Raw genomic sequence first — 22,080 nt, 5'->3', positions numbered from 1 at the left:
TTATTGCTTCTGACAGCATCCAGGAATCAGTTTTCTCAGGGCATCCTTGAGCTCCTGGTTCCTCAGGCTGTAGATGAGAGGGTTCACTGCTGGAGGCACCACTGAGTACAGAACTGACACCCCCAGGTCCAGGGATGGGAAGGAGATGGAGGAGGGCATCAGGTAGACAATGGAGCCAGTGGTGATAAACAGGGAAACCACAGCCAGGTGAGGGAGGCAGGTGGCAAAGGCTTTGTGGCATCCCTGCTGAGAGGGGATCCTCAGCACTGCCCTGAAGATCTGCACATAGGACACCACCATGAACACAAAACAGAGAAAGTATAAACAGGCACTGACCAAAATAACCCAAAGTTCCCTGAGGCAGGATGTGGAGCAGGAGAGCTTGAGGATCTGGGGGATTTCACAGAAGAACTGCTCCACAGTATTGCCCTGGCAGAGGGGCAGGGAAAATGTATTGGCTGTGTGCAGCACACCATGGAAGAACCCACAGGCCCAGGCATCTGCTGCCAGGTGGAGACAAACTCTGCTGCCCAGGAGGGTCTCATAGTGCAGGGGTCTGCAGATGGCAATGTAGCGATCGTAGGACATGGTGGTGAGAAGAGAAAACTCTGCTGAAATGAAAAACACAAACAGAAAGACCTGAGCAACACATCCTGCATAGGAGATGTTCCTGGTGTCCCTCAGGGAATTGGCCATGGATTTTGGCACTGTGGTGGAGATGGCACCCAGGTCAAGCACAGCAAGGTTGAGGAGGAAGAAGTACATGGGGGTGTGGAGGTGGTGGTCCCAGGCTATGGTGGTGATGATGAGGCCATTGCCCAGCAGGGCAGCCAGGTAGATGGCCAGGAAGAGGCAGAAGTGCAGGAGCTGCAGCTGCCTTGTGCCTGGGAATGGCAGGAGGAGGAAGTGGGTGATGGAGCTGCTGTTGGCCATCTGCTGCCTGTGGCCATGGAGACCTGTGCAAGGAGGGAAAGGCAGTGACAAGTTAGGGCACACTTCTCTCAGGCTCATCTTAACCTCCCTCTCTGAGCTGCATGAGGAATGGATCTGCACAGTCCCATCACTACAAACCCATGGCAGAGTTCATCACAGTTTCATATGCAGCTAGGACACAGAATTGCCAGGAAGATTCCTCTGGTGTCCGAACAGAAAGTGACCAACAGCCCAATCCCATGGAACAAGAGTCCCATGGAGAGGTGGAGGAACAGGGACCAGCTCTGCAGTGCTGCAGAGACAGTGAAGGGAGGAGAGAAAGGCGGGGGGCTGGGGGTGAAGCCTTCTCCTTACCCAACTCTGCTCACTGCTGCTCACAGGATGGAACTGAAGGGCTTTGGTCCTCCTTCTGTGTGCATACTCCAGGAGCCTTCAGCTGAGCATCAGCTGCTGTCACGAAGATGCCTCCAGGAGCTATAGCTGCAGTGTCCTGCACCCACAGCCTCACTGTGTCAGTGACTGCAGTGACGTCTCCTCCAGTGAGCTCTCAGCATCCTCCCAGTCCTGGCCACCTTGAAGCTCTCTCTGCCTTCCTCATCACCCTGAGATCCTCTAGGCATGTCCTCAGTCCTGCTTTGTGGTGCAGAGGAGCTGCTCCTGGACAGAGCTGCCTCCTGCAGTGCTGTCTGCTTGCCAGCAGCTCCCACCAGCCCAAGAGCCTGGCCTGGCTCAGCACAAAAGGACCAGCCCAAGGCATTTAAAGGAGCCCTCTGGTGGCTTTGGTGCCAAGTCCATGAAGCTCAGAGAGTGGGAAGCTGATGAAACCTCTCCAGGAGTCAAAGTTGGATTCAAACTCTGAAGTTTCTTCTACTCTTAATGGGTCCCACTGAAGCATACTGGGAAAGGGTCCCCAGGGGTCTGGTCAGAGCAGGAGGAGACAGTGGATGCAAGGGAAGCTTCACTGGAGGCACTGAAGCATCTCCAGGCTGTGGTGAGAGCAGAGAACTGAGGCAGTGCTGACAGGTCAGGACAAGCAGCTCAAAGTGGCTCTGCTGCTGAGGAAACCTGGAGAGATTTCTTTGATCCAAAGGGCCAAGCCCTGACTCCCAGCCCCTGGCAAGGCAGATCCTATCCCTCACTCATGTCTCAGGGCTCTGATTCACCCTGTGAAAGTACTTTTTTATCAGATGCTTTGTGCAATAATAACCTCTCCAATTATCTGCAGAAACCTTGGCAATAATGAGAGGTTCAGCAGTATTTAATGAGCCCCATGGAGTATTTGGGGCTGATTACAACATCCTTAGGTAATGCCAGGAGACTCTGCCAAGGTACTGCCAAGAAGCTTCTCAAGAAGTCCAAGGCAGAAGAAAACTCCAAAGTACCTTTGTGGTGGGGTGGAAGGGTAAGGCCAAGAAGCCTCCTCCCTTCCCCCTTGTAAGGTAAAAGGGAAAAAATAATTGAAGGGAAAGGAAAAAAAACCTCACAAGCTGAATTAGCAAGGCAGTGGAGCTATATTTACAAAGCAGTGTAGGATTTGCAGGGGAATATTTACAAATTTACAATATTTACAATATATACAAAGATATACAACAGAGTAACACAGAAATGAGAGTAACCCCCCTCGGCAGAGGGGGTTCCCCACCTCCGCTCTCCCCTCTTTCCCCCCCTTTCCCCAGAGTAGTTCAGAAAAAGGGAGAAAGAAGAAAGAAAGAAGTTAAAAGCAGTTTTGTGTTAATTGGAAAGGAGTCAATACAGGCCTTCTATCTTATCGGTTTCAAGGCCGAAGTCTTGGTAGAAAGCCCAGCACAGACAGAGCTGCAGCACGAAGAAGAGGCGGAAGCAAAACTAAAGATAGAAGTACCAGAGTGCCCAGTTCACTCCCAGTTCACTCCCAGTTCAGAAGGTGCTTCCTCCCACTTCACCAATGAAATAGTTTAGATTATTCTTTACCAACTTCCGTCCACCATATTCCCTTTCTTAAGGGGGCAACGTCAACCGGTCACAGTCCCCCCCTTCTAAACAATTTCATTGGCTGTTCACACTGTCCATCCAATCCACAACGATATTTACAGTTCGTGAGTAAAGTTCATAGTCCATTCCGGCTATGCTCAGATGTAGATGATTCAAAAGTCCAAGAAAATCAGAAAATGAGAAGAATGGAAAACAGTTCATTTCTTCACCGACGAAGCGAAGAAAAGGGAAACAGGGATTCTCAGGGTCTCTTAGTTGACTCAGGGCTCTCAGGGATCTCAGGGTTCGTGCACCGTAGATGTCTCGTTGATTCTTCCTTTGGACGCGATGTAGCTGTACAGCAGTTTGAAATTAACCTCTTTCAGCTAAAGTTAAATTTCTTTGTGGAACACACTGAGTTTCACCATTCTCTTGCATTACCCAATAAGTGTGACCCGGACCTTCAGCTGAAACCACCCCTCGGACAGGTTTAGCCTCTCCTGAGGGTGAAAATACCCAAACAGTTTTACCTAACAGATTCTTTTCTCTAACAACAGGAACTCTATCACCTTCTACTTTCCGTAGCAAATCTGAATGTGCAGGTCCAGCTCGGTTCACTGAACCTCTACTATTTACCAGCCAGGTTGCTTGTGCTAAATGTTTTTCCCAGTTTTTCAAAGATCCACCTCCCATGGCTTTGAGAGTGGTCTTCAACAAACCGTTGTAGCGTTCAATCTTCCCTGAAGCTGGTGCATAGTAGGGAATGTGGAATATCCACTCAATACCGTGCTCTTTTGCCCAGCTCTTTACAAGGTTGTTCTTGAAATGAGTTCCGTTGTCTGACTCAATCCTCTCTGGAGTTCCGTGTCTCCACAGGATCTGTCTCTCCAGACCGAGAATGGTGTTGCGTGCAGTTGCATGTGGAACTGGATAAGTTTCCAACCATCCAGTGTTTGCCTCTACCATAGTAAGCACATACTGCGTACCAGAACGAGAACGTGGTAGAGTGATGTAGTCAATCTGCCACGCTTCACCATATTTGTACTTGGACCATCTGTCACCATACCACAAGGGCTTAAGTCGTTTTGCCTGCTTAATAGCAGCACAAATGTCACAGTCATGGATGACTTGTGTGATAGCATCCATGGAAATGTCTATGGATCTGTCACAAGCCCATTGGTATGTTGCATCTCTGCCTTGATGTCCTGACGAATCGTGAGCCCACCGAGCTAAGAACATCTCACCTCGGTGTTTCCAGTCGAGATCAAGACTAGAGTCCATGTCTACTTGAGAAACTCTTGCAGCTAGATCTGCCTGATGGTTGTGTTGCTGTTCCTCAGTAGCTTTGCTCTTAGGAATGTGAGCATCGATGTGTCTCACTTTCACTGGAATTCTCTCGATTCGATCAGCAATATCCTGCCACAGGTCGGCTGCCCAAATGGGTTTTCCTTTCCTCTGCCAACCACTCTTCTTCCAGTTCTTTAGCCAACCCCATAGAGCATTGGCTACCATCCATGAGTCGGTGTAGAGATAAAGCTTTGGCCATCTCTCACGTTCAGCTACGTCAAGAGCTAGCTGGACAGCTTTTACCTCTGTGAACTGACTGGATTCTCCCTCTCCATCTTTCGCCTCTGCAACTCGGTGTGTTGGACTCCACACTGCAGACTTCCACCTTTGCTTGTTCCCAACAAGACGACAGGAACCGTCTGTGAACAAAGCATCATCAGAAAGGTCATTGTAAGGAGGAGCTTCCTCAGCACGAGATACTTTCTCCTCTGGAGGTTTAGCACAGTTGATACCTTCAGGCCAACATGAGATCACCTCCACTAGACCAGGTCTTTCAAGATTTCCCATTCGAGCTCTCTGTGTTATCAGAGCCATCCACTTGGACCAGGTTGAGTCTGTGGCATGATGTGGTGTGGAGCCTTTGCCTTTGAACATCCAATTCAAAACTGGTAATCTGGGAGCTAAGAGAAGTTGTGATTCAGTTCCAATCACTTCAGAAGATGCTTTTACTCCTTCATAGGCAGCTAAAATTTCTTTCTCTGTTGGAGTATAATTAGCCTCTGAACCTCTGTAACCTCGACTCCAGAAACCAAGAGGTCGTCCACGTGTCTCACCTGGAGCTTTTTGCCACAAGCACCAGGTTGGACCATTGTCACTTGCAGCCGTGTACAAAATGTTCTTAAAGTCTGGACCATCTCGGACAGGTCCCAGACCCATTGCTTGAACTACCTCTTGCTTTATCTGGTCAAAGGCTGCTTGTTGTTCAGGTCCCCAGTGGAAATGGTTTCTCTTTCGAGTCACATCATACAGAGGTTTCACAATCTGACTGTATCCAGGAATGTGCAGTCTCCAAAATCCCACTATCCCCAAGAAACGTAGGGTCTCTTGCTTGTTTGTGGGACTTGCCATGGTAGAGACTATTTACCACATCCACTGGAATGTGTCGGCATCCATCCTGCCACCGCACTCCCAGAAACTGAATCTCTGTGGTAGGTCCTTTCACCTTGTCTCGCTTGATAGCAAAACCTGCATTCAGAAGAATGTCAATGATTTTGTTACCTTTCTCGAAGACTTCCTCAGCAGTTTTACCCCAGACGATGATATCATCGATGAACTGGATGTGTTCTGGAGCACCGCCTTTCTCCAGAGCATTGTGGATTACTGCATGACAGATGCTTGAGCTGTGGATCCAGCCCATTGGCAGTCTGTTGAAAGTGTACTGGATTCCTCTCCAGGTGAAAGCAAATCGAGGCCTGCATTCCTCTGCTATAGGAATAGAGAAAAATGCATTAGCAATGTCTATGGTAGCATACCATTTGGCCTCTTTGGATTCCAGCTCATACTGTAGCTCCATCATGTCTGGTACTGCTGCACTCATAGGTGGTGTCACTTCATTTAGGGCTCGGTAGTCTACCGTCAGACGTCAGTCTCCATTCTGCTTCCGCACAGGCCACACTGGACTGTTGAAAGGTGAATGAGTTTTGCTGACGACTTTCTGACTCTCCAACTGACGAATCAGATTCTGAATGGGCAACAAAGAGTCACGGTTGGTTCTGTATTGTCTGTGATGCACAGTCTGAGAAGCAACTGGCAATTTAATGTCCTGTATCTTATGTTGTCCCACAACTGCAGATTCATCAGAAAGCTCAGGTCTAGCAGATAGCTTTAATTTTTGTCCATCAACTTCTATAGAAGCTACTCCAAAAGCCCATTTGTAACCTCTAGGGTCTTTGAAATGCCCTTCTCTCAGAAAATCAATTCCCAAAATACAAGGTGCATCAGGTCCGGTCACAACTGTATGCTTCCTCCATTGTTTACCAGTTAAACTTATATTAACCTCTACCTTACTTAACTCTTGAGATCCACCAGTGACTCCCAGAATAGTTATGGACTCTGATCCCTGATAATTTGATGGTATTATGGTGCACTGAGCTCCTGTGTCAACCAAGGCCCTGTACTTCCGAAATTGTGAAGTGCCACGCCACTGGATGTACACATCCCAATAGATTCTATTATCTCTGTTATCCCTCTCCTCCCCCTGGCGGGAGGCAGGGCACCCCTAGTTATGGGGAACATGCGCACATGTGCATTGCACATAGTTTGCAGGGTTATAACTTTGCATGTTATAACTGGAGCCACTGTTGGAGCCATTAGAGTTGTTCTGGGGAACTGTGGAAGTAACAGCTACCCTTCTGGTATTGCTACCTCGGGTTCTGCCACTTTGCAGTTCTCTCAGTCTCCTGAAAAGATTAGAAGTTGGTTGGCCATCCCAGCGGTTCATGTTCTCACCAAACTGATCACGCAGAGTTATCCAAATAGTTCTACGTGATCGCCTTGGTGGTCTGTTTCGATTTGATCTGTTTTGGAATGACCTCCTTGGAGGACGTGTGTTCCTCACAGATGAAACTTATATCCACCTGGAGGAAGAATTGAAATTATCCTTCTGTGCCAATTGGGATATGGAATTTCTAAATTCATCTTTTAACACTCTTATGCAATTCTGTATATCACCAGACATAGTTTTAATGGCTGAAACGAAAGAACCACGTGTCATGCTATCCTCCAGTTGTCTCATTTGATCACTGAATTGGCCAACCGTAGGAGAAGCTCCACCATAACTTCTTGACACAATTCTGCTTGCCAGAATGTTTGCATAATTAGAAGGAGCAAGTTTGATGATCTTTTTAGCCAGACCAATACCCACAGGAATGTCATCAGGATTCAGAGTTTCGTGTTCACCATAGAGTAGCTCTCTAACAACAAATTCTCTCAAGCGCTTAATTCCCTCATCTATGGTAGTCCAGGGTTTAGGGTTCCATGGAAGATCATCTCAGGAAGGGTATCTCAGGCAACCGCCATTAAAAGGCGTATCCACAGATTAACCTTACAGAGAGCCCTGCCTAGATGTCTATCTATTCCATTATCCCTCGAGAGAGTTCCTAACTGAGCTGCTGACTTGTCTCCAACTGTTAGAGCTGGAGCACCTGTATCATAACACCTACTAAGCCAAGCTAGAACTGGCTCCTTATCTGCCCTGGTGAAATCTTTACGGACATTTCGCAATTCCTCGCGGGGAGAAGAACATTCTGAAATATCATCTTCCTCATCGTCTCCCTGAATTCTTTGCCCATATAATCCTGCTGTCATTCTCCTAAGGATCTCTTTAAGCTGAGAACCACCTTTGCCAGCTGCTTTCCTAGCTTCATCTGTATCCTGCTTTGATCTCACTAGGTTAGCTAGATCTTTAAAACAAACCTTCTCTTCCTCCTGAGCAGGATCTTTTAGAGTAGAGGGCCCCTCACCAGGATCAGTCTCCACCTCTTCTTCTCCATCTTTGGCCTTTCCACTTCTAGTCTTTAAAGTAGCCACCTTAACTGGAGCTGTGTTTGAATTCACAGCCACCTTAATGGAAGCTGACAGGTCCTGAGATAAATCAGCTGCTGGGGCAGTGACTTCCGGTCCCACCGAGGGATTGGGTGGAAGTGACGTTGCTCCATTACTGGCCGACGGAGAAGAAGAAGAAGGAGAAGGAGTGGGAGAAGGAATAGGCGCCATGTTGATACCAGCCGACGCCCTTGGCAGCTTGCCAGAATCAGCAGGGTCATTTAGAGCTGCTTTACCAATTAACTTTTTAGCCTTCTTTTTAACTGACACAGATTCCCCACACTCTTCGTCACTAGATGACTCTGGGACTGATCCAGAGCCATGGCGTTTTCTTTTTGATCTAGTTTTAATAACAAAACAAGCTTTGGATATCTTTCTCTCTCGCCGCAGAGAGAACAGTAAATATGCAATTACCATCACCAGCAACAGATTTATACACATCAAATAAATCACTTTTGGATCCCAGGCATCACCTAAAGTTACTCTCTCCTCAGGCGGAATCTTAAAACCATTTATCTCAATTGGGAGAGTGGTGGAGGTAACATTCCTGCATCTCACTGGCCATAATAAATTAATACATTTTCCATACCATAATTTAACTTTATACATAACCCACATATAAATTGTCCGCACCAAATATTTGCCCAGGTAATCCAAAATCAAACCCAAACAATATCTGTAAACCAGAGCCCCAAAAATTGAAAAGAATAATCGCTCCACGAACCACAACACCTTCATGCTTGCTAATTCAGCTGGAAAACACTAAATCAATCAAGTAATAAATTAAACTAATTATCTGCCGCACGTTGGGTACGCCAAGAAAAAAAAATGTGGTGGGTTGGAAGGGTAAGGCCAAGAAGCCTCCTCCCTCCCCCCTTGTAAGGTAAAGGGAAAGAAAATTGAAGGGAAAGGGAAAAAAAAAACTCACAAGCTGAATTATCAAAGCAGTGGAGCTTTATATTTACAAAGCAATGTAGGATATGCAGGGGAATATATACAAATTTACAATATTTACAATATATACAAAGATATACAACAGAGTAACACAGAAATGAGAGTCCGTCCCCCCCCCCCCTTGCTGAGGGGTTTCCCCACCTCCGCTCTCCCCCTCTTCCCCAGAGCAGGTTAGAGAAGAGAGAGGAAGAGGAAAAAAAAATTAGAAGCAGTTTGTGTTAATTGGAAAGGAGTTAATACAGGCCTTATCAGGTTTGTCAGTTTGAAGGCCGAAGCCTTGGCAGAAAGCCCAGCACAGAAAGCTGCTGCCTGAAGAAGAGGTGGAAGCAAGACTGCAGAAAAGTGCTGGAAAGCCCAGTATACCTTCCTGCTGTCCCAGTTCAGAAGGTGCTTCCTCCCACTTCACCAATGAAATAGTTTAGATCCGTTCTTTCCGTTTACCAACTTCCGTCCACCATATCCCCTTTCTTAAGGGGACAACATCAACCGGTCACAGGACTCTACCTTCCTCCTATCCCTGCAGATACATCTGAATCTGGAAGGAAGCTCTCACTTCAGTTCCAACTGAAGGACTGTTGGGGCAGGGCGTAGGTTATGGATTTGTTCTCCTGGCTTCCAGGAGGAACAGGGATGAAACAAATTTTGTCCTATTTTCTATGGGGTTCAGCATTGTTACTTTTTAACCTTGTATAATTTTATATGATTGATTCAAAATGTAGTGTCCAATATGCAGTTGGTGTTTAATGATGGTGTAAAACAGATTGGTGCCATTAGCCAATCAAAACTCATGTCTATTGTAAAAATTGTTTAAAACTTCTTTCCTTCCTTTCTTTCTTTCTTGCTTCTATCTTTGATTGACAGGGTGGTGTAAGAGGCTAACTCTTGTATCTCTTGATGTGAATCCACAAAGATAAAATCACCTTGTGTATCATGGGAAGGCCCTGTGTCACAGCTCTCATGGAATGGTACTGAAAGTGTGATAAGGAAACAGTTGTGGAGGTTAGCTTTACCATTGGTAAAGAGAACTATTTAGAATAGAGTAGAGTAGAGTAGAGTAGAGTAGAGTAGAGTAGACTAGACTAGACTAGACTAGACTAGACTAGAATAGAATAGAATAGACCAGGTTGGAAGAGACCTTCAAGATCATGGAGTCCAACCTATCATCCAGCACCATCTAATCAACTTAACTATGGCACCAAGCACTCCATCAAGTCTCCCCCTAAACACCTCCAGTGATGGTGTCTCCACCACCTCGTAGGTGTAAAGGCATCTTAGTAGAACCTGTACTTTCTAGTTCCTTTGCTACTGTGTGTACTACCCACCCATAGGTGTTAGGAATAGCTCTTGATTGTACAATCTATAATGAAGCAAGCATTTATCATCTTAGTTGTAGCAATATTACCTTTAAGTCTTGTATTATTGATAAGTGTGGTGGTTTAGACTGGGTGCTGGCCCAGATGCCACTGCACAGACCACTCCTGCAAGGTCCCAAGGGGTGGGCCCAGCCAAGGGGGGTGGTTACAGGAAAACAGGTATTGCATTCCCATAATGCCCTGCTCCCCTATAAAACATCCACACGGGGTCTTCACTTCCTCTTTTGTCCCCTGCTGCTGCCTAGGTAAAATGGCATGAGCTGCCTCCCTTGGGCCTGCTCAGGCCTAAGGCTGGGTTTGGTGGGGGGAGGAGGAAAGAGCCCTGGGGGGTTTGGGTGTACCCCCAGGTGGGGATGGGATGTTCTTGGGTATGTTCTGGGATCTCTCTCTTTTGTCACGGTGCTTGTGGTTCTCTGTAAAACTTTCATTGTTGTTTTTATTGTTTTCCCATTTAAACTTTCCATCACTTTTGCAATCCGTTTGTCTGAGTCGTTATTTCTGCCCATGGTGGGGAGGGGTCTGCCCCAACCCATTACAATAAGGACATTGATCAGTGGAGCATGATCATTCCCTTTCGAAGAAGGGCAGAGGCATGGATCCCAGTGAATATGACAAGAGGGTGGGAGAGTGAAAGTGGATTGGATCATGTTCTCAGGCTATTAGACCAGGGACTAAAGGATTCTAGAAAAAGGACAAAAAGATTTGTGGGATGGCTAATGTTTGCTATAATACCAGCTGTGATAATATTAGCATCCCCAGCTGCTTCAGTTACAGCTCTGACAAAGGGCATACAAACTGTGACACAGTGAGAACTTTATTGACCAATGTGACAAATGATCTGCAGCTGCAGGAAGCTATAGATGAGAAAATAATGGCAAGGTTATGCATGCTTGAGGCCAGCGTTGTTTGGTTAGGAGACCAACAAGCTGCCTTGCGGACCCATATGATACTGCAGTGTGATGGGAATATCACAAGCAGGACATGTGTGTAACATCCTTGTCTTGGAATGACTCTCAGCATGATTGGAACTCACTCAGGTCACATTTACATGGGGCCTTTGATTGCTCCTTGAAATATAATGTCCAAACATTGAAGCATCAGCTGGAACTGCAATTAGCAAATAAACACCAGGTGAGGATTGATTCAACATGGCAAGCACTGAACAAAGATCTGAGCTGGCTGAATCCAAACAATTGGTTCTCAGGTCTGAATCTACGAGTGTGGGTTAGAGGTGGAATCCTTGTGGTGATTGGCATTGTAATTGTAGTGTTCATGGTGTTTGTAATCATAACCTTCAGGAACAGGAGGATGGTCAGGACACAAGTGATGGCTGCTGGTTTAAACCATATAAAAATGGGGAGTTGTAGGAAAGCAGAAAGTATGTATGGAAGGTTTCAGGACAAGAAAGAGCAACAGGCTGCTGATACTGGAAGGCTGGCCTGGTGATAAAGAAGAACTAACTACGGTAAACAACCTGAAATGCGAGACAGGAGGACACTTGCCTCCATGCTGGAGAAGCTCAACCTGATATGGGATGAAGATAACGATTGACAGCTGCATATCGAAGGAGAAAATTCAATGAGCAGCAGTGGTGGAAGAATGTCAGGGAATTGCTTAGCCTGCTGGATTTTTCCTGTATAAACTGCTTGTTCTGTGCCAATGAACAATTCCTGCTCCACCAACTGGGAGTCTGTGCAGGCTTTCTGAATAAAAACCCTGTCACCTCTCTTGGTTCTCCCAGAAACCAGGGAAGATGCTTTGCTACCACTCCAAAACCTCCTTCCCCATTTCCCTTTGTACCAAAGAGAAAAAAAAAATGAGTTGAAAGGAGGGAATCATAGAATCGTAGAATCAATAAGGTTGGAAAAGACCTCAAAGATCATCAAGTCCAACTTGTCACCCAAGACCTCATGACTACTAGACCATGACACCAAGTGTCATGTCCAATCCCCTCTTGAACACCTCCAGGGATGGTGACTCCACCACCTCCCTGGGCAGCACATTCCGATGGCTATCAACTCTCTCTGTGAAGAACTTTCTCCTCACCTCAAATCTAAACTTCCCCTGGTGCAGCTTGAGACTGTGTCCTCTTGTTCTGGTGCTGGTTGCCTGGGAGAAGAGACCAACCCCCTCCTGGCTACAACCTCCCTTCAGGTAGCTGTAGACAGCAATAAGGTCTCCCCTGAGCATCCTCTTCTCTAGGCTAAACAATCCCAGCTCTAGAATGTTAGTTCTTGTCTCCAAGGCCAGCCAGAAGCATTATTTATCTCCCTGAGTGAAGCAGAAACAGCTAAGCCAGCAGAGAAGAAAAGGAATGGGAATGGAAGTGAAATGTGCAAGACTGTTACGGTATAGCTGCCTCTATCTGCCCAATGAATTTGTTTAGAGTCATCTTTTGTTTCCATTTTTACTCCCAACAGTCATTTATTGATGATTTTCTACTTTTCTGCTCAAAATCTGCAGCTGAATTTTAAAGGCATAGCCTAAAACTGCCACAGTTGTCCACAGAGTGTCAGACCTGAAGGACAGATGTTCCTGCAAGTGCAGATGTCCTGCTGAGACAGCCTGGGTCGGTGTCACTTGGGGAATTATCATCTCTGCTCTGAACTGAAATGGAGTAAAATATTTTATCTTTGACATAAAAAATTGAGCTTTGTGAGGTACACTTTGAAATCCTGAAGAAGATTGCAGAGACACAAACATCTCCTTAGGGCACTTGGGACTCACTGCAGGAACCTCAGGTACTGAGAGAAGGCTGAAGAAACTTCTTCCGAAGTCAGGAGGAAAACACAAAGTACCTTGAAACACTGCTTGGCCCCACTGAGGGGCATTACCAACAAAGCCTCCCAAGGGCTCCTTAGAGCAGCTCAGTGGAGGCCATGATTGCAGCAGACAAAGGCAAAGTGCAGGAGAGCAAACTCCAGGTATGGTGTATGGAGCAGAAAGGCCAAACCATGGCCACAGTGCCTGGGCAGGCAGATCCTGTCCCTCATGTATGGGTCAGGGCTCCTCAGGTGCGGTGGGGTGTAGGATTTGTGATGCTGAGAGAAGGACAAGGGGATGGCAGTCCCCAGCCTTCCTGGGGGTGTTTAAGGAGGCACTGATGTCCCCCTGGTGCCTTAGGAAGTCTCCTCAGAGCCCTTGGTGGTGGATGATTGCCACAGTGAGGAAGGCAAAAACTTGGGTTCTCTTGATGACTTCCAGCCTTGCCAGTGCCCATTGCCATCCCCACCACAGATTGTCCTACACTGTCCCCCACACTGGGTTTAGTTTCTGCAGCAGAAAGGCCAAGCCCTGACCACAGAGCCTGGGCAGTCAGATGCAGAGAGGCTCAAGTTAAAGTTTCACCTTCCTGACCTTGGTGGGAGAGGCAAATGCCACAGACAGGAGGAGAAAGACCTTAGTCCTGTTGAGCTTTCAGCCTTGCAGGTGGTGCTACACTGCCCCATGCCTGCAGCTCTTTCCCTTCATGCTCTTGACACCCATCTTGCTTTCCTAGCGGCTCTCACCATGACATTTCTGTACCCTCCCTGCTCTGTCTCTACTCTCCATGGCCATTTCTTGAAACACAGAGCCAGGGCCTCTTGGACCATGAGGATCCCCTCTGAGTGACTTTTCTTCATCCTCACCTCCTGTGTGCTCTCAGGAGCAAGAGAGGATCTGCCTGGCCTCAAACCACGACACCTCCACTCTGAACCCTAATATTTGCACTCTATGGAACTTTTCTTCCCTTCCCACAACCACCAGAAGCTGCATCATCCCTAGATTTCAAGCAGGTGCACACTGTATCTGTAGTGCCCTGAGCTTGGACTTCAACCAGCCCGAGCTCCTTCAGTTGCTCTTCATCAGATTTACTCTCCAGGCCCTTCCCCAGCTCCTTGCCCTCCTCTGCTCTGGCTCCAGCACCTCCACATCCATCTTGGATGGAGGTGCCCAAAAGTGGACACAGCACTCAAGGTGTGGCCTCACCAGAGCTGAGTCCCAGGGGACAGTCACCTCCCTGCTCCTGCAGGACACAGCATTGCTGATCCCAGCCAGGATGCCTTTGGCTTTCTTGGCCACCTGGGCACTGCTGGCTCCTATTCAGCTGCTTGTCCATCAGAACCCCCAGGTTCCTTTTTGCCAGTCAGCACACCTGCCACACTGCCCCAAGCCTGGAGCATTGCTTGGAGTTGTTGTGACCCAAGTGCAGGACCTGGCACTTGGCCTTGTTGAAGCTCCTCCTGGGAATGTTGGCCATGGATCCAATCTATCCAAGTCCCTCTGCAGAGCCTCCTTACCCTCATGCAGATCAACTCTGCCACCTACCTGTCATCTGCTGACTCACTGCTGACACACTTCATGTCTTCATCAAGGTCATCAATAAAGATGTTAAACAGATGGGTGCCTTATAACCTGGCCTCCCAACTCCCAGTCCCCACAAATTGGGACCTGATTATTATTCATTTGAAGGATCGTTTTCTTTACAATTTGCTCACACCCAGAGGATTCCACAAAGTCTGCATCTACTGAGTCATCGATTAAGGCAGACTCCACCCACTGATATCAATGGGTAGCCTCAAGGCATGCCAGAATTCTCTGGCACTCTCTTCCCACTTAGATAGACTCATTGTGACTTTCTCATCTGTAAGTCTATGGATGATATTTTGATTGCAACAAAAAGTTACATCCTAAGACAGTGCTCTCTGAGTTTCAGCCCCTGTCAGCAAGCATGGACTTGAAAGTCACACCGCCTTAGACCTAGCAACTCCTCAATTAAGTGGCAATTCACTGGCAAATGCCTCAGAAGCCGCACCCTGGCAGCCAGCAGACTCTTTACAAGGTGTCACCACTAACCATCTCGTTGGGGCGAGACCTTTGCCAGATCATATCAGCAATTGCAGCTTCCTGATAAGGCTTTGCAATTAAGTCAGGATATAGTGATCGAAGAGTGGTCCAGAATCCAGGACAATAACTCTGATCCTGTGCTTTTCACTATTCAGCAGGGTCTAACAGGGCCACTTGGTTGCTTTGTCAGTACCTTGCATACCACATTCAAGATCTGACTCACGATATGAAGGTAAAAATGCTGGATATTCTGGCATTTGACAATGCTAACGAAGAAACTAAACAGGTTCTCAGCATCTTATCAACAGGTGCCACTGTCTCGTGACAGCAGAATGAATGAAGCACCAACAAATGGCAATGTATCTAGCCACGGCCATAGAAGCAGTCGTGAAACCACCAGTACGACCACCGCACAAGGGAAACAACCTGGATGGTAAACATCGTACTTCTGGGAAACCCAGGTACCTTAAATCAAATTGCCTGACTGCTGGACAGATTCGAAAGTGCTGTGCTCACTGTCACAGACCTAATCATGTTACTCAAGATTATCGTTGGTAGGGAAACTGCTCCTACAGCGCAAGTACACCCTGTGCGATGACACCAAACCAGGGTGCTTGGACCGCCCCCCTCGCAGCCACCTCTGGCAGCGTTGAGCAGACCTGGCAACAGCAGTGGATGTCACTCTTGAGTCCACAAAATGTTGTTGTCGAGTCCAATCAGCACGGTCCTCTGGGTCACAGACCCTGTGCTCTGTTAATTGGCAGATTGTCTACCTCTAGACAGGGCATCTTTATAATTCCTCGTTCAATAGATTATGATTATGACTGGGCTATGAAAATTATGCACTATACCATTACCCTTCCTGTTAGCACTCCTGTTGGGACAAAAATTTCTCAGCTAATACCATTTGAGTCCCGAGCGCCTAGGGCTTCATACAGGATTCAAGGACAAGAAGGCTGTGGTTCCACCGGTATGCCCTAATATCTTATTGGCCCTAGAAATCCAAAAGGGAAAACCAGAAGAAATTGTAACTATCAGACACTCTTGTGGACAAACTGTACAACTTTCAATGATTGTGGATACTGGAGAAAATGTCACTATTATACCTTGCTATAAGTGGAATGGTCACTAGCCATTGCTGATGGCAAATTCTGGAGTCATGGGTTTAAAAGGTATGCAAACAACCTGGGTTAGCAAAGAGCCAGTGCAGTTAGCTTTTAAAGATGGCAAATCAATCGCTGTAAGACTGTACTTGTTAACCCTTCCAGTTGCTCTGTTGGGCAAAGATGCCAGAGATGCCTTAAGTTAGCTAGGAGGAACACTCGTTCCTGTTCCTTTTCTGTAGTGGCTACTGGTCAGCAACCAACCCTTAAATTAAAATGGAAAACAGCTAATCCAGTATGGGTGGAACAGTGGTTACTCAGACAAGACAGGCTGCAAGTTGTTAAGACCCTAGTGCAGAAACAATTGCAGTTAGTGCATACCTTGCTAGCCACATCCCCTTCCTACCTCCCACCCCCTACCCTTTCCTGGTAAGACTCTAGTCTACCAAAGCTCTGTTCTGATTTAAAGCAACAGTGCTAATTTCATCATTTCTGATTGTAATGTCTTTCAGAGATTTGTTATTTAGAGTTTTGCTAACATCTCTCTATTTCCTTCTTAGACATTGACTAGATAAAATAAAAAATACAAAAAATAAAAAAATACAAAACAATAGTAAAAAAACCACACACCAAAAATTAAGAATATATATAACAAAACAAAAAATCACAGTATCACCAAATTACATCTTAGATACAAAAACTACAATAAAAAATGACAAAATAAAAAATTTTAGATTAAAAAAAGTACAAAATAACAAAATAATAACAAATTATAGTAATAATAAAAGAAGTTAAAAAAAACAAAAGAAAAAAGAAAATAAAAACAACTCAACAAAGTAATAATAAAAACCAACAACAATTAAAAAAACTAAAAACATAAGGATCAGTAACAAAAAATAACTATTAGCAAAACCCATAAGGATTATTAGCAAAAAATAAAGGGTTATTAAGATAGGGACTACTAGATTAAAACAAAAGGATATATAAAAAAAAAAATGTGAAAAATAAGAAAAAAAAATACAAATATTAAAAAATAAAAAAGCAAAAAATTAAAAATAAAATAAAAGCAATTAAAATTAATGAAAAAATAACAATTTTTAAATTTAAAAATTAGATGAAAAATATTTATTAAAAAATCAAAATAATTAAAATATTTTAAAATAATAAGCATTAAAAATAAAAATAATCAAAATAATTTTAAAAATAAAAAATAATTTAAAATTACGTTAAAAATAAAATGAAAATTAAAATATAAAGAAAATAAAAAATTTAAAATAAAAAATTAATTACCATTTAAAAAATTTTAAAATTAAGATCAAAAAATAAAAAAAAAATTAAAAAGTTGGGTTAAAAATAAAATTAAAATTAAAAGAAAAAAAACATCACATGATGGTGCTGATGTTTGTGTTTTCCCAGGTCCTGGAGCAGCGTCAGGACAGAGGGGACCTGATGGATGGGCATGCACTGGGAGGGGCCCAGCGGTCCTCCGGATTCACTCCTCAGGGCCTTGGTGTCCATAGCTGTGTTATATTTAATAAATGAAGATGCTTCCTTCCTTTCTGCCTGCCTCCAGGCTCTCAAGGGCAAGGGACTGGGCTCAGTATGCCCTAGAATCATTAAGGTTAGAAGAGACCTCTAAGGTCATTGAGCCCAGCCATCAACCCAACACCGCCATGGCCACTAAACCATGGCCCACAGTGCCATGGCAAACGTCTGTGGAGCACTGCTGGGCATGATAAAGTATTAAAAATTAACATTAAAGAAATAAAAAAAAATAAAGAATTAATTGAAATAAAAAATTAAAATAAAAATAATAAAATTCTGAAAATAGTTAAAAAATATATCCAGAAAAAAATAACAATAACAAAAAAATAGTATATTTTATAGGTAAGGGTTTTAGTGATACCAGCAAGAGATAACTACCCCATGTCAACTGCAATCATCGCAATAAACAACAGCAGAAGAATCAAGAATATGAAGTCGAACATCGATCACAGTAACTGTTATGATAATCTGAGATCAAAAGCATCAATCAGAAGAATTTACTAAAAAAACCTCAGCTGAATTGGGGCTGACTGTTATGATTGTTTGATTGTTGTGTGATTAGAGAAAATGTTCATACGGACTTCTGTCACCTCACCAGCTTGCCATCATTTTAAACAGTTAAAGGGAAAGTCAAAATTAATTATAACACAACATGCATTCTCATTTTAGGTTAAAAAGAACAACAACAATAACAAAAAATAAGGAGGGGGGATTTAGGTATGTGTGGTAGTGAGAAAAGTTCAGTTCTCCCCCCCCCCCCCAAAACCACAGCTAACTCAGTCAGAGAAGCAAAATGGAAAAGAGCTGTATTTCACAAGCAGAATGAACTGCAATGAATATATACACAACATGCAGTATTTACAGTGTATACAAAAATATACAGGAAAGAAAGTAACAGAGAAAAACTGCCCCCCCACCAATAGAGGAGGGTCCCCCCCAAAAAAACCTTTTCCCCCTTCCTCACTTTTTTCCCAAAAAGGGTTAGAGAGAAAAGTAATTATTAAGGGAAATTCTGTTAGTTCAAAGCATATGCTAAGGGAAGAATTCTTTTCTTCTCTCATTAATCCAAGGTCGGCACCAAGCACAGAAGAAAGAAAAACAGCTGTCCAGACCAAGACTGAAACAGACTCAGGCTGACTGCACAGAGCAAAACCTTAAAGTTACATTCCTACTGATCTACCAATGAGATTCGGTTAGAATTATCTTTGTTTTCCTTTTTACACCAAAACATTCAGCCAGAGTGCTCAGTAGCTGTCTCTTCTGAAAGGCATAGCCTAAAACTGACACAGGGAGGCAGAGGGCAAAGGCTTTGTGGCATCCCTGCTGAGAGGGGATCCTCAGCACTGCCCTGAAGACCTGCACATAGGACACCACCATGAACACAAAACAGACAAAACTGAGCAGACACGAACTTGCTTATGGCCCAGGGCAAAGCTCCTGGGAGCAAGCACCTTCTTACTGCTGTCTCTGCCATGCCATCTGACACTGCAGAAGAGCCTGGCTCCAAAACCTCTCCAGGCAGGTGCTGTCTGCCTTTAGACTGTCATGTACCTGCCCTTCATCAGGCCAGAGTGGTCCAGCTGCCTCCAGCTTGCCACACAGGTCCTGTACTGTGGGGCCCTAAGCCCTTCATGAGAGAATGAGGTCTGTGGTGACAGGTTGGACTTAATGATCCTCGAGGTCTCTTCCAACCTTAGTGATACTGTGATACTGTGAATCTCTCTGCACTTCTCCACTTTCTCCACCCTCTTTTAGAAATGGGAACCTCACCATCTGATGTGGCTTCCATCAAGACTCCCATGCCCCTTCCTAGGATCAGTGCCCATCTGGTCACATCACAGCCTGTCCAGAGGCATGAGGTTGTTCTGCCCCAGTGCAGACCTTGCCTGCCTTGGCCTTGTCAAACTTCAGAAGGCCTTTGATGGCCAAATCCACTCACATGTTGAGGTCCCTGTGGACTGGAATCCCAGCATGATAGCATTTAAGGTTAGAGGGCCAGTGCCTCAAACAAGTTAACAGTGTTGGGAATTGCAGGACACTACAGGCATAGAATGAAAACTGTTCCATGGAGTTGCCACCCAAGGGGGTAAATACCACAGGAACCTCAGCAATACCATCAGAAGGTACAACCCCAGAAGTGCAAGGCCAGGAGGGTCAGAGGTTCTTTGTGGAGTGTATTGCAACAGTAACAGAGAAGATCTTGAGTGAAGTGAAGGATGTGGTCAGTGCTGGCTGGGATACCCTGTGAGAAAGCTCTGCACTTGCTGGGAATGAGTGCTGTGAACAGGGAGGGTCCAAGAGCTTTCCCTAATTGGAAGCTATGAAGTGCAAGGGAGGACAGCAGCAGTCAGGCTGGAAGGGACTTCAGGAAGTGTCTCAACCAACCTCCAGCTCTAAGCAGAATCACAGCAGATTCCTCAGGGCTTGAGCCAAACATGTAGTGGTCACTGCCTGGGGCAGAGCTCCTGCACACTCTCAGGAAAACAGCTTCCAGGGGCTGATTATCCTCATGTTGGAAAACTTTGTCTCTCTGTGTAGCCTGAACCTCATCAGTTTCAGACCATTGTCTATTGTCCAAGTGTCCTGAACAATGGACAAGAGCCTGACACATTCTTCCAAGGATCAGAGCCCAGCAACCTCTAGTGGGAGTCTACCTCTTTACCTCTGCACACAGGAAGTGCCCTGCAGCTTCAGAGAAAGCTTTCCAGAAGGTGCTCAGAGAGACAAACCTTGAAGGGTCCTTGATTGTTTTGAAACCACAGGGAACAGTGTTCCTCATGTCTACAGTTTCTGGGTCACTGCAGACAGTCCAGTGCTGAATCAGAAATGGACTGGAGAAAAACATTGGACTCTGAGTAGGTGCAGTCTGTAATGGGAGGGGGATGGGGTGTGAAGGCATGAGGAGACCTCCTGTTCTGATGGCAGTGCTGCTCTGGATCACAGCTCTATCCCACAAGCAGCCCTGGCCTGACCCTGCCTGCAGACCCAGCACTGCCACACAGCAGTACACTGCCCAAGCTGCCAGAGCACTTAGGCCTTGCCCTACCACAGAGGCTCAGCAGGAGAGGCTGGAAGGGAATAAAGAGCAGGTGAGGACAGCCCAAGCTCTGGCACTGGCACTGCTGCTGTGCTGGGACTCTGCCCCTCCACCTCTGCACACAGGCACTGCCCTGCAGCTCCACAGAAACCTTGCAGGAAGGAAACAAGAGAAACAACTCCCTGCAGGGTCCTTTCTTGTGTTGACCACACAGGGAGCACAGCTCCTCATGTCTGCAGCCTCTGGGTCACACCAGACAGGACAACACTGAACCAGAAATGGTCTGAAGAAAGACATTTGTGTGGGAACAATATTCTCCCAAGGGGAACAGCACCAGCAGCAGCCATAACTCGAGAAACCAGGCTGGGTCTGCACTGAGTGACATCAGAACTGCTCTGCAGGAGAAGACAAAGAGTTTATTGCTTCTGAAGGCATCCAGGGATCAGTTGGCTCAGGGCAGACTTGAGCTCCTGGTTCCTCAGGCTGTAGATGAGAGGGTTCACTGCTGGAGGCACCACTGAGTACAGAACTGACACCACCAGGTCCAGGGATGGGGAGGAGATGGAGGAGGGCTTCAGGTTTGCAAAGAAGCCAGTGCTGAGAAAGAGGGAGACCACAGCCAGGTGAGGGAGGCAGGTGGCAAAGGCTTTGTGGCGTCCCTGCTGAGAGGGGATCCTCAGCACTGCCCTGAAGATCTGCACATAGGACACCACAAGGAACACAAAACAGACAAAGAAAAAAGAGACACTGACCACAATAAACCAAAGCTCTCTGAGGTAGGATGTGGAGCAGGAGAGCTTGAGGATCTGGGGGATTTCACAGAAGAACTGGTGAACAGCATTGCCCTGGCAGAGGGGCAGGGAAAATGTATTGGCTGTGTGCAGCAGAGCATAGAGAGCCCCACAGGCCCAGACAGCTGCTGCCAGGTGGACACAAACTCTGTTGCCCAGGAGAGTCTCATAGTGCAGGGGTCTGCAGATGGCAACATAGCGATCGTAGGACATGGTGGTGAGGAGAAAATACTCTGTTGGTATTAGAAATACTGAAAAGAATATTTGGAGAACACATCCTGTATAAGAGATGTCCCTGGTGTCCCTCAGGGAATTTGCAATGGATTTAGGCACAGTGGTGGAGATGGCACCCAGGTCAAGCAGGGCGAGGCTGAGGAGGAAGAAGTACATGGGGGTGTGGAGGTGGTGGTCCCAGGCTATGTTGGTGATGATGAGGCCATTGCCTAGCAGGGCAGCCAGGTAGATGGCCAGGAAGAGGCAGAAGTGCAGGAGCTGCAGTTGCCTTGTGCCTGGGAATGGCAGGAGGAGGAAGTGGGTGATGGAGCTGCTGTTGGACATCTGCTGCCTGTGGCCATGGAGACCTGTCCAAGGAGGGAAAGGCAATGACAAGTTAGGGCACACTTCTCTCAGGCTCATTGTAACCCCTGTCCCTGAGCTGCATGAGGAATGGATCAGCT

General features: G+C 46.1%; 1 protein-coding gene across 1 annotated transcript; it reads right to left on the bottom strand.

The window, feature by feature from the left end:
- Nucleotides 1-14: 14 nt before the first annotated feature.
- LOC137460015 (olfactory receptor 14A16-like) lies at nucleotides 15-21,862 on the bottom strand (the record flags this gene model as incomplete). The annotated part of the gene is made up of 2 exons (XM_068170644.1): nucleotides 15-279; nucleotides 21,071-21,862. Coding segments are annotated over 2 exons (1,057 nt in total), but the record flags the coding sequence as incomplete, so codon positions are not given.
- Between the last annotated feature and the right edge of the window lie 218 nt (nucleotides 21,863-22,080).

This window comes from Melanerpes formicivorus, unplaced genomic scaffold (assembly GCF_026170545.1).
Source record: "Melanerpes formicivorus ecotype bairdi unplaced genomic scaffold, bMelFor1.0.p_v2 SCAF_489, whole genome shotgun sequence".
NCBI lineage: Eukaryota > Metazoa > Chordata > Aves > Piciformes > Picidae > Melanerpes > Melanerpes formicivorus.
The sequence above is the reverse complement of the archived record's forward strand: the minus strand, read 5'-3'. Positions and strand labels throughout refer to the sequence as shown.